Source organism: Manacus vitellinus, unplaced genomic scaffold, assembly GCF_001715985.3.
Source record: "Manacus vitellinus isolate BGI_N305 unplaced genomic scaffold, ASM171598v3 scaffold_0_pilon, whole genome shotgun sequence".
NCBI lineage: Eukaryota > Metazoa > Chordata > Aves > Passeriformes > Pipridae > Manacus > Manacus vitellinus.
Window position 1 is genome coordinate 52,697,694 of NW_021938789.1, and position 14,833 is coordinate 52,712,526.

The following is a 14,833-nucleotide window of genomic DNA, read 5'->3' on the forward strand; positions in this document are numbered from 1 at the left end:
AAAGAGCACCCTAATATGTTTAAAGAGGAGTTTATTTCAAGCTCTTAATGATTACTAAAGTTCACACTTCACTACTTAAGATCTGTTTAAACTCTGTCTTTTCTCTTAGATATCACTGTTGGCTTCAGGAATAATGTGCTTTATTTGCTGTTAGCATGGCTTACAGATAGGCCATTTAAAATGTCTGTGTCCATCACTGGCTAAATTTTAAAAAAATAATTTTTATAGACTCATGCAAAAAACAATATTCTGTGAAGTGGGTGGATGTGTATTGACAGTTTACTGAGTAGTAGAAATCAAAGAAGTTTGTAACTTTGCTTTTGCCTTAAGTGTGGAAATAGGTTAGAATGTAATGAGAATAATTTGCCAGTAGTGCATGAATAATAAGTGACCTTCCCTTGACTTCATGATGCAATAACCACTTGATAGTTATATCCTGGCAGGTAATAGTCACAGTAGTTAAAGTGTGTGAGCTAGTATTTTGGCTTTACCTCCTTATATCTTTCCATAATACTTAGTCTAGGAGGATATTTTAAAGGTTTACTCATTCTCCAGTTTGCAGATGAATTGTACGACGTGGGATTTTAAGATGAGCAAAAACTATGATGTGTTACATTTAGCATGAGAAAAACAGAAGAACGTGTGGTATATTATACATTCATTAAATGGAGTTGATGTTTCTGCATATTAGATATAAATAATGGTCAAAGCAATAGTGTAAATGGTTGTTTAGTCTAGGCCTGCTCTAGACCCACTAGAAAATGCCCTCTGCAATTTGCAGCCACTGTACTTTGAAGTGTTCAACAAAAGCAGGCCATATCAGCTGCAAACTGAGAAAAATAGTGTGAATGACCCAGTGTTTTTTGGTTCATACTACACAGCTTCTTTGTGGGAAGTAATTGTGGGTCTGAACAAAAATTAAAAAAATACATCTATATGTAAAATCAAGATGCTCAAGTGCTATGTATTAGACTAAGAAGGTGTTCAGAGAGCTACAAATGGACAGGTGTGTAAAAGCCATGATATTTTTGTGTGGACTGATATGCAGTTTTGTTTCTTGGGACAAGACACTTGGAGAATTCAACATGACTTGCAGGCTTTGGGTAGAAGAATAAAAGATAGAGTTAAAAACCACAAAACCATTCTTAGAAATAGTTTGCCACACTGGAGTGGAAAGAGATGAACTTTTCTAAGTTCTCCTTACTAAAACAGAATTCTGTGGTGAGAATGAGGATTTTCTCTCCCAGAGTTTCTTTTTTCTTTTAATAAAGTACAATCTTTAGTGGTTGTTCTATAGACTTTTCAAACAGTATAGGCTCATATGAAGAAAAATTTTCTTCTGAATTGAAAATGATTTGCATTTGGTCAGGAATCCAGGACAAGGTGTTGGTGTGAGTTTAATGGAAAACATATCCTCTACAGCTAAAAATAATAACCTTTAAAGGTGTGTTACTGGGACTTTGTTTGATTAATGTATGCATTTTTATGTCTAGGGAGGAGTGTGGATTGTCTAATGTAAGTGTGACTCATGGGTGTGTGATAGGGGAATGGGACAGCTTCATTTCTATGAATGTACACTGCTGCAGATGTTCAGAACTAAGGGAACATAATTTAGCTACAGAAGCAAGACTTTTCTGAAGAAAAAAGGCATCCTGTTGCTTCGCCAGCACACTAGGTCTTAAAAAAACACCACCATTTAAGGTGAGTTTTGTGCAGTGAGAGCACACCCTGTGGCTTGGCAGTCTAGTCAGAAGGATGATACCATGCTGACTTTATAACTAGATCTTTGAACAATATTCTCATGGGTGGTAAATGCAAAACAAAGTAATATCAACTGGCACTTAATTCTGTGAGCTCCCTGCTGATGGGGCTCTGCACTGAAATGGAACTCTTCCTGACAGGAAGTCAGCCGCGAAGTGTGGAGACCTCTGAAAATAAAGTGTGCTTTAATTTGACACCCTGCTGTTTTACAGCTAGTCTGTTTAATTTGAGACTATGAAAAGAGGTTTAGGTGAGGGGAGGGGTATGAGATTATGGAAAGTTCAGTGAGCAGCAATCCTTGTTGCTGATTTAATACTAATTACGAATATGTGAACTTTTTTTGTTCATGTTCATAAATGAAATAATGTTATCTCTGTTTCCAAGTGACACTGCTTAAGGAACTTATGATTTGGGGAGAAGTGCTGTTTACTTAAAGTTCTACCAGGAGAAACTTTGCATAGTGGTGCTCTTCAGTTTACTGTTTAACTTTTAGCCTTATTTATATTCATCTGTGCCTTTTTGAATATTTTTGCAACTGGGAAAATGCCTGTCTCATCAAAGTTTGTTGATGATGCACTAATCTTCCAATAAATAATTTGTTTAACTTACTAAAAACTCGTAATTCAGATTATGCAGAAATCATGATATTGAGGTGCGTGTCTGTTAAGCATTAGATCCTAGTTCTGAGCCATATTTGATTCAGAAGAATCAACTGGATTTTCCAGGACTCTTTGAATAGTTACGAAGACATTTATTTAAACTTCTAATTAAAATGGTTATATTTTTCTTTTTGAAAATTTACGTGATGAGTGCAGGGGAGGATTTGCAAAGAAAGGAGCAGAAAATTACTATTTATCATGTTTATTGTAGCAACATGTAGGGAAACATGAAAATAGAGCCCTGTGTCGCGGTGTGTTGTGTATTATATTTTAGTCTAAAGGAAGACAACAGATGCAGGATGAGGAAGGGAGAGGAGTTGTGCAAGTAGAGCATGTTGGAAGAGATGCATTAGTTTTTCTACCTTTTTTTTGTTATTTGAGTTAGCTTCATTTTCTCTGAATCTTTTAAGACAAGATCTGCATTAGGATAGGATTGCCCAAGGGAATAACAAAGGACAGGTTTGGACATCCTGTCTTTTGAATGAAGAGCTGGGACTGGCTTACGTGCTTCATTTCCATTCCCTCAAAGGTACAATGATGGTGGGAATCTTGTCTATCGTTTGTGTGCATCATTATGAGAGTTTAAATAGAAACTGAGCTACATTTGGGGAAAAGAGTAATACAGAATCATTGAATGGTAGAATGGTTTGGGTTGGAAGGGACCTTAAAGATCATCTAGTTCCAATCCACCTGCCGTATAAAGGGGCTTGTGGTTCCAAAACCAGTGTACACTGTGTATATTACTGAGTTCTTTTACTAGTTAAATTCATTTATTTAAAGCTAAAAACATTGAGCAAGAAGGTTGCTGCTATTTGGTGGTGATGATGAATGTTGCTAGGGGTGGGATCAGTCCATCACTACTAGTGCAACTGTGGAGCAGTGACTGTGCTACGATTTTCTTGTCTTTATAATTAGTAGTGTACCTTGAAAGCCAATTTTTTTTCCATTCTGTACTTTTACAAAATCTCAAATGACAATCAAAGTTAAAAAACCAATGAAATCTAGAGTCAGTTGCCTTATATTCTTGCTATTCCTCAATTTATTTACCTTTATTCATAAAAAATGTTGCTGTGACTGCAATGCCATTATTTGGATCTCTTCCCTTTGTTAATCTTGTGTTGTTCCTTTTCCTCACTTTTGTTTTTCTGTCTCATCTCCTTTAACTCACAGCTTCATACTTTCCATTGCTGCATGTTTACAGAACTACTTTGTATTTTGATTTCTCAATTAATTTTTGAGATTCCTGTTCCTATTCTTTCTGAAGCTAGTCTTTCATCTTGACTTTGAAAACAACCGATGGTTAAAGAACCTGAAGAGGAAACTGCAGTGGAAAAGGTTTGCTTCTAGATGAACTCAAACCTGACCCCTAATTTTGTTTCATGAGGAGTCATGGCAACAGCCTACTAGTGGGAGAGAGAAAGAGAGAAGCTGCCCTGGCAAATTGCTTCCTACATCAGAAAATGTGGATCTGAAATCAGTGATTACTCATTTAATTTTCCCCCAGTTTTTCCTACTTTTTTGAAACTAGATACAAAAATTAGGTTTGAGTGGTGATGATATGCACCTTTTATGCTGTGATAGTTATTACTGATAAAATTTTTATTTATTCAGACAGTGATATTTTCATAATTTTATATGACCTCTCAGATTAAGTTATTTAAGTTTTTGTTTATTGTTAAAATCTTGTTTTAAGAATATTTGGTATCAGCATAAATTATGACAACTGCAACCTATCTCGAGATTTTCTGGCTGTACGTAATTGTTAAAGATTGTATATGCTGCAACATTTTATGCTCTGTGTCTTACATGAAACTGTATTTTTTAGGATAGATTTGCATAGTTTGTAGAGAAAACAGTTGTCACTTTGAGAGTAATCTCATAGCATAAAGGGCATTATCTAAAAAGCTGACAGTTTTTAATGTAGCATTTTTACTGAAGAATCTAGTACTTAAGTATGCAAACTACTCCAGCTCTATATGTGTATAATTTATTTTCAGAATCTATAAAAACTTACTGTGAGTTGAACTCAAAGTTTTAAGTATTGAAATTAAACTCTCATTATAGTTTTAGGCATTTACCACTAACAACATAATACTAGTTTATAGGAAGCTCTGTTTACATGGAGTAACCCACATGGTTAAACAGCAGGGGAGTCTTCTGCTTTTAGTTAAAAACCTGCTGTTTCTGTATGGCTTATTTACTACTTCTTTAATTCTTAATGTAGTGTGCTGTGGAATTGAGCATGCAAAAGTCGGCAAAGAGTTCTGTTTTCTGCGTCTAGGGTTATTACTTGCTGTACAATAATAAAGGCCCTATTTTATTGGGTTACTTGTAATTAACTTCAGCACTAGGCATTGATATAAATCATTCCTAATCTGTTTTCTTTACATTTTCATTCTTTTAAACTGGTTTAACATAGCTTCTTTCTGTCGTCCTTTTACATAAGGACTAGGGTTGTAATTGCTTTTTTGAATTAGGCTGTCGGAAGCTAAATGTGCATGTTGATCCAAGAATTGATTAAGGAACACTAATGAATTTCATATAGCACTTTTAAAAGATTTGTAATAAATACTCTATACCAGTGATCTGTTATAACATTAGAATTCGATACAGTGTTGTCATGCTGTGCAGCTGGGAAAATATTTCGGTATAAGAAACTTTGATTCGTTTTCATAATTAAAATAGTAAACAATTATGTAGTTATGAATTAAAAAAAAAGGTCATGTTCCAACTTTTCCCCAGAGTATATTTTATGAAAGTAGCAATTGTTATTATAATCTTTGTTTCTGTGTTTTTTTCAGAGGAAAAATACTGAAACACTTTTAGTTTTCATTTTATTTTCCTGCTCAGTCTTAGTGTTTGATACCAAGTGAGTCCTGTGCCTTTCTGGCTGATCTATCAATACACAAGTGTACTGCAGCATGTTCAGTTGTTCCTTAACGGCATAGGCTTGAAACAAGAATGTTATTTGTTCTTTTCAGTCAGTTTAGAAACACTGAACGTGTTTGTTTCTTGAATTTCTCGTCTTTTTCAGGGGTAGATGGTCACAGACGCACAACCTCAGCCCACCTTTATAGTTCATTAGTTAGATATGAGTGTGTTTGGGATATTTTCCCACAACAGCAGGCTTGGTGTTATACCTTTGCTGGAGAAGCTATTTCATCTACTTCATTTTTACACAACTTTCTCCTAGCAGACTCATTAAAATTTTTAATACAAAGACTTCAGTTGTGTACTGTCACTAGCTGATTTTTTGACAAAAAGCAATGTCTTTTAAATGGAATGCCAGCAGTAAATACTTTTTATTATAACTGAGTGTGTTTGATAGTTTTAAAAGTCTTATAAAAATAATTAGCTCTTTTATATAGTTCTAATGGCAGCCTTGCAAGTTTCCCCTGGAGCAGTCTCTAATGAACAGGCCTTGATTTTTCCAGTTGGGCTTTTAGATTCCCTGAGGACTTGACTTCAGACCTTGAAGGGCAGCAGCTGCCATTTGTCTTAGGACCAGAGTTGCCAAACAGACAGACCATGTACTAATAGGACACATTTGTACAGCCTGAGTATGTGGAAGCCCGATAGAGGCCTAATGATGATCATCTGTTGAGAGCTTGTAGCTGGCCAGGGTTAGAGTAACTTTTATCACCCTTATTGAAATCAAAACCTCTGTATTGATTGGTGAGATAGCTTGGCTTGTTACATAGATGCAATGTTAAACCTTTCATAGGGAAACCTTTGTTTAAATTTCAATAAATCCAAGCCTGTTTGAGAAGGTTTTGCCCCTGACAAGGGGTTCAGAATTTTTAGGAGAGTAGTAAATATTTTTACAAGTTCTCACTTTGTGTCAGGATTCAGCAACAGTGGTGATGTTCTGTAGAGAAAAGGCCATGGATACAGTTATTGAAATTATTTTTTCTCTATAAGTTTCTGATAGTTCTGTCATTATTTATCTGTAATCTTAAATTTTATTTGAACATACAGATATATCTGTATGTATACTGGATAACTTTGTCTCAAATGTATTTTTGTGCTAGTCTTAATTTGTGTCACATCTTTGCCAAATGTTTCTCTTTCATAATAACTTGACATGTGCTAATTTTGATATTAAATGGCTACGTAATTTCTAGATATGATTTCCCATAATTCCATGTTGGTTTTAATTTTTTTCAATGGTGTTTTGTAGATTAAAATAATTTAAGCATGCTTCAATCTTTAGAAGTAATTTATGTTTGCAGATATTCTGCTTAACATGCAGTCAAACTTTTTTTAATTATGAAGAACCCAGCTGAGATATAATCTACTTTTCACTATATGTTCTTTATTGCTGAGTTCATTCAAGCCTGTAGTGGATGTGGTGCTGAGAGAGTGCTGACACCAAGTGCAAACACTGCTGAAAAGTTCTTGATAGTTTACTTTAGGCACTTAAAGATTAGTATATCTCTCTATGAACAAGTTTTTCATGCAGATTTGACCTTTACTCTAGGATATAATATGTCTCCTAGTCATATGTTAACACATTTTCCCACCCTACTCCTTAGTGCTCCATTCATAGTTGTCAGTACCAAAGTCATCCTTTTCCTTTGTTTCATAACCAAAATAAATTAATAAAACTCCACCAGCTTTATGGGAAGCATGGATTAGCAAAGAATTTGCTCCTTTTTTTCCCCTGCTTATTAGTGTGTGTTTCAACTGCTAGATATAGTTCTTAATTGTAGAATGTGTTAAACTTGTTAGAAGGATGTTTTTTTAAGTTTCTGAGAAAAAGGAATTATTAAGGAGCATGCAAGTGTGTGTACATGAATGAAAGCAGTAGTGCAGTTTGTTACAGTTGAGAATAGAACAGTTTTCATATATTGCAAATGTTCTAAATATTCTGTTCTAAAGATCCATGTTTAATTGTTAGCCATCAGACCAGTTGGTGGGTTGGTCTTCCAAATGTTTTTATATATGAAGAATGTATATTTTGGGGTAATTCATAGAATTGTAGAGTGGTTTGAGTTGGAAGGGACATTAAAGATCATCTAGGTCCAACCCTCCTGCCATAATTGTTTGAAATGTGATTATATTTTTTTCCTTAGAATGTACAGGTGAGCAGGGATATGTCCATTTGCTGACTACAGGCAAGCACTTGAAATTGAAAACCAACAAAAATCTTAATCAAGAGAATTTTCTTGGCATTTGTTTGAGTGATTACAGTTTGGGTATGGTTATATTGGGTTAGATAAAGGCTCCACCTTGCTTGTTGTCTGTCCTATCTCCAACTATAGACACAAAGAGATGCTCAAAAAGAATAAAATAGGACAAGCAAGTGTAATACTTTTCCACTCTTCAGCTATTTTTTGCTCAAGGTATTTTCTGAATTGGATGCAATTTCTGTGTATTTGAGCAATATCAATATATTTATCCTTTGTGTAAAGAACCACCGGCATTCTTTGTTTTGAAGCTGACTCCTGCTACCTACTGCTTGTAGAGAAAGCTTTTGACCAGGTCTGTTTGAGTAAATAAGAGGCTCCTGAAGTGTTAGAACTTAACAAGGATACTCAGACTGAGTAGGAAGCCAAAAACAAATGGAAAAAAAAAATAGACATGACACTGGAAAAATCAAGTTCAAGGCAGAAATTTTTAAGGACCTTCACTTATCTGATGATGCCATATGATTAGAGACATACATTATTGTTAAGAAAGGAAATATGAGGACTAAGTAATATAAAAGACTTCTAAAATGCATCTGAAGACTGAATTAACTACATATACATGTAGCTGCGATGACATAAAATGGGAGGTACGATTACTAAAGACTATTTGCTAGACTAATCTCATTGTTGGTTATGGTCTAATGCATTTTGTTGGTGTTTCTATTTCCTAGCAAAAAGTAAATGTGGTAATTTATGAGTTTTGTTAGAGCACTTGGTACTGTCATATGAGTGATCATTAGTTGGAGTTAATTAAAAAAACCCACTGTAAAATAGATTAAAAACCCCAACATGACTCAAATGGGACAACAGGTCATGATATCAACCTTGAGGGAGATTATTAGTTTCTGAAAGGAGGGGTTTAAGACCACTACTGTTTAATGTTTTCATTTAATGATCCTTGTGCATGCAGTAAGAATGTGTTAATGAAACTTGTTGATGATATGAAATTAAAGCTATAGAGAACTGGGATATAATTTTGCTTATGGCAGAGTTGTATATAAAGTAAATGTAAAATGTTATTCTATGCAAAATTATAATTCAGATTAGTTTTGAAACACCACTTCAGGAAAGGGTATAGTACTTGCATTTTATCTAGAGTACTTGTGGAGCTGTTTATAGATTCTATTAAGGAAATAGGTGAAACAATAATGAGTTAGGAAATCTCCTTATAAGACGTAGTATTTGAATAAAATGTGTTTGTTTTGTTGTAATGGTTATTTTTCATTGTAGCTATTTGTGATAATGTTTAGTGCTTCTGGTTTTTTCCCTGCTTCACTATTGAGTATACAGTGACCAAAAGCATTAAAATTAGATTATGTCTTTCAGTTACTAAACATTTATAGCCCTAGGAAATGCTGGTCAATTAAGTACAGCTTAGAACAGGTATGAAATTATTGACTTTGTTGATCTTCCCTTACAGTCCTTCCTTAGGAAAGTGCTGAAATGTGTTTTGTAGTTATTTAGTTGCATTAGTGGTTGAGTTTGAAGCTTTTAACATGTTTTTTCCCTAATACTTTTGGGAGATGGATAACTAAGATGTTGATATAATAATGCAATATGCATACTGAGTGTAATTGTTTGAGAGTGAACATATACTGTGGGGAAATATTGAATGGATCATGAAAGATGAAGACCATTAGTCTTTTCTTTCAGCTATTAAAATTAGCTTTAGGGTGCGTTCAGCTGTGACTTATGAAATTGTTTAGACTAACACTTTCTTTGATGATGTCTGATATAGAGAAAAATGCTGAAAAGTATCATTATAAATGCACTTTCTTTTCACTTTTGGCAGCCTCCATCTTCACCAATTAAATTTTCAAGTGTTATTGTGAGTTCTTTAAAAAGCGGAACAGCAGATGGACACTGTCAGAAAAGGAAAAATTATTCTGCTTTTCTTGAGTTTTCTCACATTTAAACTAACAGAATGGTTTGTTATCATCATGTGAAGCTAAATATTTGGAAACTGATAATACATTGAAAAAACTTTTATAGGGAGTACTTGCATATGTTATTTTGTGTAGAATATTAGAAACTAAAAGGCTTTTTTTTTTGTTGGAATAAATGCTTCTTAAAAACGCTTCAGGCAGTTACAGGCTAACTCAAAGTCATCAGTGGTGGCCATAAGAAGGTAATAGGAGAGAACTGGGGGAAGGATGGTGGGAGAAATATTGGTAAGATATATGTAGCAATAAGGACCAATGGTACTTCTTGATGTAGCCTCAAAAAACCCCAAAACCCCATATGTAAAGCAGAACTTAGCTGGTGCTTAGAATGCTGTTTTTTTATTAATACATATAAACTAGTTACATCAAAAGTAATGAAATACATTTATAATTCATGATGAAGAATGCATCGCAAATTCCAATTATTCTACTTTTAATTCTGGCTCCTTGAAAATTGTACTGCATTGTTGCAGCTTGAACGTGGTCAAACAATGTGTTGGGCCTGGAACACGTCAAGCCTCGAGAGATCAGTTACAGTCATTTCAATGCATTTCAAATTTGGAAATCTGTTTTGGGTGGGGCGAGTGGACAGGATTTAAGTTGTAAACAAACAACATTGTTCTAGTGGCTCTTGTGTGTGTCTGATCAAACCTTTGTGTCACTGACTGAGAGATAATTCTGCAACACTGAGCAGCAAAATTGTACTATGACGCTGCATATCAAAACCACCTACTTTCAGAAATCTGAAATTTGAAGTCTGACATATTTGCAGTTTTGCACTTTTTGCCTGCCTTGGAGCTGATGAGGTTTTTGAAAAGAACCATAGTGATAGAAGTACTGATGTGGATAATCATTAGGATTATTTTTTTGTACAACAAGGCCTAAAGAATTAAGGAAGCTGCACATGGAACTTAACGATCTGTCTGCTGCAGAATCAGTCTTTTGTATTAGATTAGAAAAGGTGTAGAATTTAAATCAAAGCTGTATTGGTCCTGTTTTATCCAAATGCCTCTACATTTATGCCAAAATATAAGGTTTACACATTTACTACCCTAATTTCCAACTCGGTCAACTTGTTCCTATTTGGTCGAGGACTGAAAATCTACTTTGTGTTTTTGTTAACCATTTCTCCTCAGCTTTCAAATGAGGGGAAAAAAGCCCCAGTGCTAGGTCAGCTGGGTTGGTTTCTTTCCACTGTGTCTCTTATGGGGGCCAGCCAAAACCCACCTATGTGTTTAAGAGGTGTAGAATTTTGAGGTAATTCAGAGTTCGGCTGCGTTTAAGGAATGTGCAGTGCATGTGTGTCTGCCCCTACCATCATTTCAGTGTGTCAAAAATATGTTAAATTTTTTTGAAACAGACTTGTGTGTTAATGGTGCAATATTTGTATTGTTAACAGATATTTTTTATGAGTAGAGGTGGCTATGGGATGCTGAAGTGAGGATTATTTTCAGCAAATATGCTAACTAGACTTGAAGCTATAAGAGAAGTTTGTGTCTGAAGAATGAGCCTTGAATTAATGTAAAAACTTTCTAGCATTATCAGGGTTCAATAAGGCAAAAAGCATCAGTGAACTGGGCTAAGTTCAGAATTACCACATAACATAGCAAAAGAAAATGACGGAGTCCTTTGTGGGATGTTTTTGTATTTTCTTCTCCCCTCAACAGAATATGACCTTGAGTAAACAATCCTGTCCTGTTCCTTCATGATGGCATTCATTCTTCCTGATTAGCACACAATTAATGCCTTGTATGTTTGCTATTGCTGGTGTAAGTTGCTAAAACTGAAAAGAAAGTGTGTGATTTTTGTTGCTGAAAATGTCTCTTCTTAGTTTTGTTTTTATGCGGCTACAGTTTTCTCTTCTTTTTTCCCCCCCAGGAGTGGCAAAACTCTATACAGAAGAATGCTGGCCTTGCCTTTATTGAGCTTGTTAATGAAGGAAGGTAAGTCACAATTTTTGATAGAATCTCAGTCTTAGCTTTCAGGAACTTGTGTGGCTTGAGTTTTTTTTTAAATAATTTTTCTTTTTCCTTTTTGTGTCATTTTCTTTGAGCTCCACAGGCATGATTTCATATTCTTTAGTACTTTGGTTCCATTCTGAGTACGGGATTTTGCAGAATCTGAGTGCTCTTTAGTGACATTAAATATTTCGCTTATCTGTGTCTCATGGATTTTCTTTCTTCCTGTCTTTGTGTACTGGTTAATGTTGAAACTATAATTTGTATTCAGCTAATCTCTTGAGAAAGGGAATTGATATTTGAGAGACATTATAGCTAGGAATGGTAAGATAAGCCTCTGTTTCAAAAATTAGATTCCAGTTTGCTCATTCATTTCTGATCTACCTCATAAAATAGAAAGGAGTCCCTTTAAGGAAAAAAATTCTGTTAATATTGCCAATTAGTTTTATGCTCTAGCCATAACTTTATATGTGTATTACTGGAACTTATAGAAAATGACAGAGCAGGTGATGAGACCATGCTCTTTGACTTGTAGTGACTATTCAGAACCATCAGTATTTTCTTCATTAGGAATTGAATGTTGAGGCAGACAAGAGCAATATTTACTTTTTTCTAAGGACTTCTTTAAACGTGTCTTAATGAATTAGCTAAGGTGTGCTATAAGAAAAGCCATTTCTTTAAACCTAAATTCTGTTAGTAACTTCAGCTCATAAGAATCCCAATAGACAATAAATTTTACATGACTAGAACAGCTACTGAATTCAAAACAAAATCATTTATCACATAAGTTAATATGCTATATAAATATCTTTTTATCATTGTAGGAAAGGGGAAAATGGCTTTTTGAGAATTTTTCTCTTAAAATGTGTGGATACGTAAAAATAATGACCATTTTGATGGTTACATTTCAGTTTATGGTAGGAGAAACACCATTCTCAGACAGAAAAAACATTTTGCTACTAGTCTTGATCCCAAGGGCCAAGGTAAAGTAACAAGGGTGTTCAGTTACAGTGTTAAGATCTAGCCTGTAGTTGTTTCCTATTATGTGAGGCTGACCTGTCTTGACCTTCCTTACAAAATGCCCGCTATAAATTTGGCCCTTGATTAATGTTTTATTAGCATAGATAACATAGAGATCCCACACACACGTAAACCACAATGTAAGGTTCATCTGTGTAAGATGATTATCGTGAACAAATCAGTTGCTGAGACTGAGCTGTAAGTAGCAGTTACCTGGTAGCTGTTCAGCTTGTCCAGGTCAGGCTTTCAGAGAGCATTCTATCAGTAAACTGCTTGGGATTGACTGTTTTCTCTTCAGAACCTGCAGTGCCCATCACAGACAGATGGAATCACTCCCCCACCTCCATAAACAACATCAATAACCTATAGTCTGGCCTGAGCAGAGTGGTTGTCTCAGGGACAAATGATCCCTTGAAGACTGAAAAGTGTGGTTTTGGTTAGAAGAAAATGTCTAAGTAATTGTTACTTCATTTCTGACTTGTAGCAGACTTGTGTTTTAGTTTTTTTTTTTTTTTTAAAGTGGGAATATAACTTTCATTAGGGTGAAGAGGAGAGGGGATTAATTTCTTAAGAATGGCTTTTTTTTATCTGTCTCCATTTTTCTCCATTACCGTTTAAAGTTATTGCTGAATCGGTCATTGCTGTGCTTTGTGGCTTTTCAGCATTCACTAAAATGAAACTATTATCCCTCATATGACAGGAATTATATTCTATATTTCTTCCCTTTATGCAGTTTGCATTTATTTTCCTTGGGCATAAACTAAGACTAAAACACTTCTGACCTTGGATTTTCTTGTATTTACTATTTTTATATATTTTTACCATAACATTATAATCTGAGAAACTCCAGAAGCTGAAATCTTTTAATTAAAACTTAAGAAAATAGATACCAATTCAGACCTTAGCTGCATGAATTCATAATAAAAGCTGAATTTTAAGTTGTTTCTAGAAGTGCACAAGAAAAGAAGAGAAGGTGGTTGAACAAAGGACAGAACTGGTACAGCAAGTAAGGAGGGATGTCTATAGGGTACCATGGCATGAGAGCTGGAATAAATAAAATAAAATTAAGGACTGGAAGAACTGCCTAGATTTTGTGGAATCACAGAATTTCTCTTGTCTGCTGCCTTGGTGGAGAAAATCGTGGTCATCCTATAACCTTTGTAAACCAGGGATTTGTTCCTGATATTTATTTCTAGTTTTTTGGACTAACAATGCCAGAGGATATTCCACTTTGAGATGTGTTCTACAGGTTTTGTTTATCAGGCAAATAAGACGACTGAAAAAATTTTTCTGGAAGAGGTCTGGAAGAGGGGATATAAATCTCTTCTTATACTTGCTTTCAAATGTATTTTTTGGTTTTATGTGAAAGGTATCAATGTACCTCTCTCTCTCACAGCATTTGAAAGTTTTACGTTTAGGCTTGCCATGTTTTGGCTAGGATTCCCTGGACAGAAATATGTGCAGAAAGTTTGTCTCTGGGACTCATAAGGTCTGCAGTGTGTGTGCTGCACTCAGAATGTGTTGGTCTGAATTTTGTCATGTTCACAACTAACTAATGTTCACAACACACAGTTGCTCACAGGCTTTCCAGGTATATCACATCTACTTCACATATATAGCAGAATTGATTGGTTTGTACCTAGTGAAATTTTGAATCTTGAACTGAAGAACAATCTCTGAACAGGAGGCTTTTTTGTGGAAATACAGAACTGTAAACCTACCTAAAACTGAAACACACAACCCAAGTCTTGAAGGACAGTTTACAAGCATTGTAAAAAGTAAAAAGCCTGCACAGAAAACCAGGAAGCTACAGAATAGAAGTGAAAAGGTAAAGGAGCAGGTATGGGAGAATAACTTCTTTCTGGGCAGGAAAAGAAACATCGATTTCAGTACACTGCTACACTGAACATTAAGCTGTTTTTAATAAAAAAGAGCAAGTATTGTTCGCTATTATTGTAATGTCTGGGAACGCTGTTAATGCTCTTTGAAACCTTGTTAAAAAGGTGCCTGTACCCACGGCTTCTCCACATACTGAGCCATCTGTGCAGCAGAAGTATAGGTTGCAAAATGTTTTCCTTAGCCTGCTGAACTTCTGTCAGTCTAGATTTCTTTCTTTGTGCTTGCCTTTCACCTTCAGGTCCTCCCTTTAGGGAGAGTCTGTTTTGGAGCCTGAACCTGAGAGCTTACTGATGAGGGAATTTGTTCACCAATACCATCCCTTAGGTGTGATCTAGTTCACTGTCATGGCCAAGAGACTTCAGAGGTGTCCAGATTGATTCCTTTTTTTCCACCCTGGAACT

The 14,833-nt window shown here is 35.1% G+C and overlaps 1 protein-coding gene across 2 annotated transcripts in view; it reads left to right on the forward strand.

Annotated features, from left to right (window-relative positions):
* LRBA (LPS responsive beige-like anchor protein) overlaps positions 1-14,833 on the forward strand; it is a 400,341-nt gene that overhangs the window by 118,381 nt on the left and 267,127 nt on the right. For both annotated transcript variants that reach the window (XM_029960309.1, XM_018073461.2), the window contains one exon: positions 11,434-11,498. In XM_029960309.1, coding sequence (XP_029816169.1) covers positions 11,434-11,498 — 65 coding nt within the window. The remainder of the gene's footprint in view (positions 1-11,433; positions 11,499-14,833) is intronic.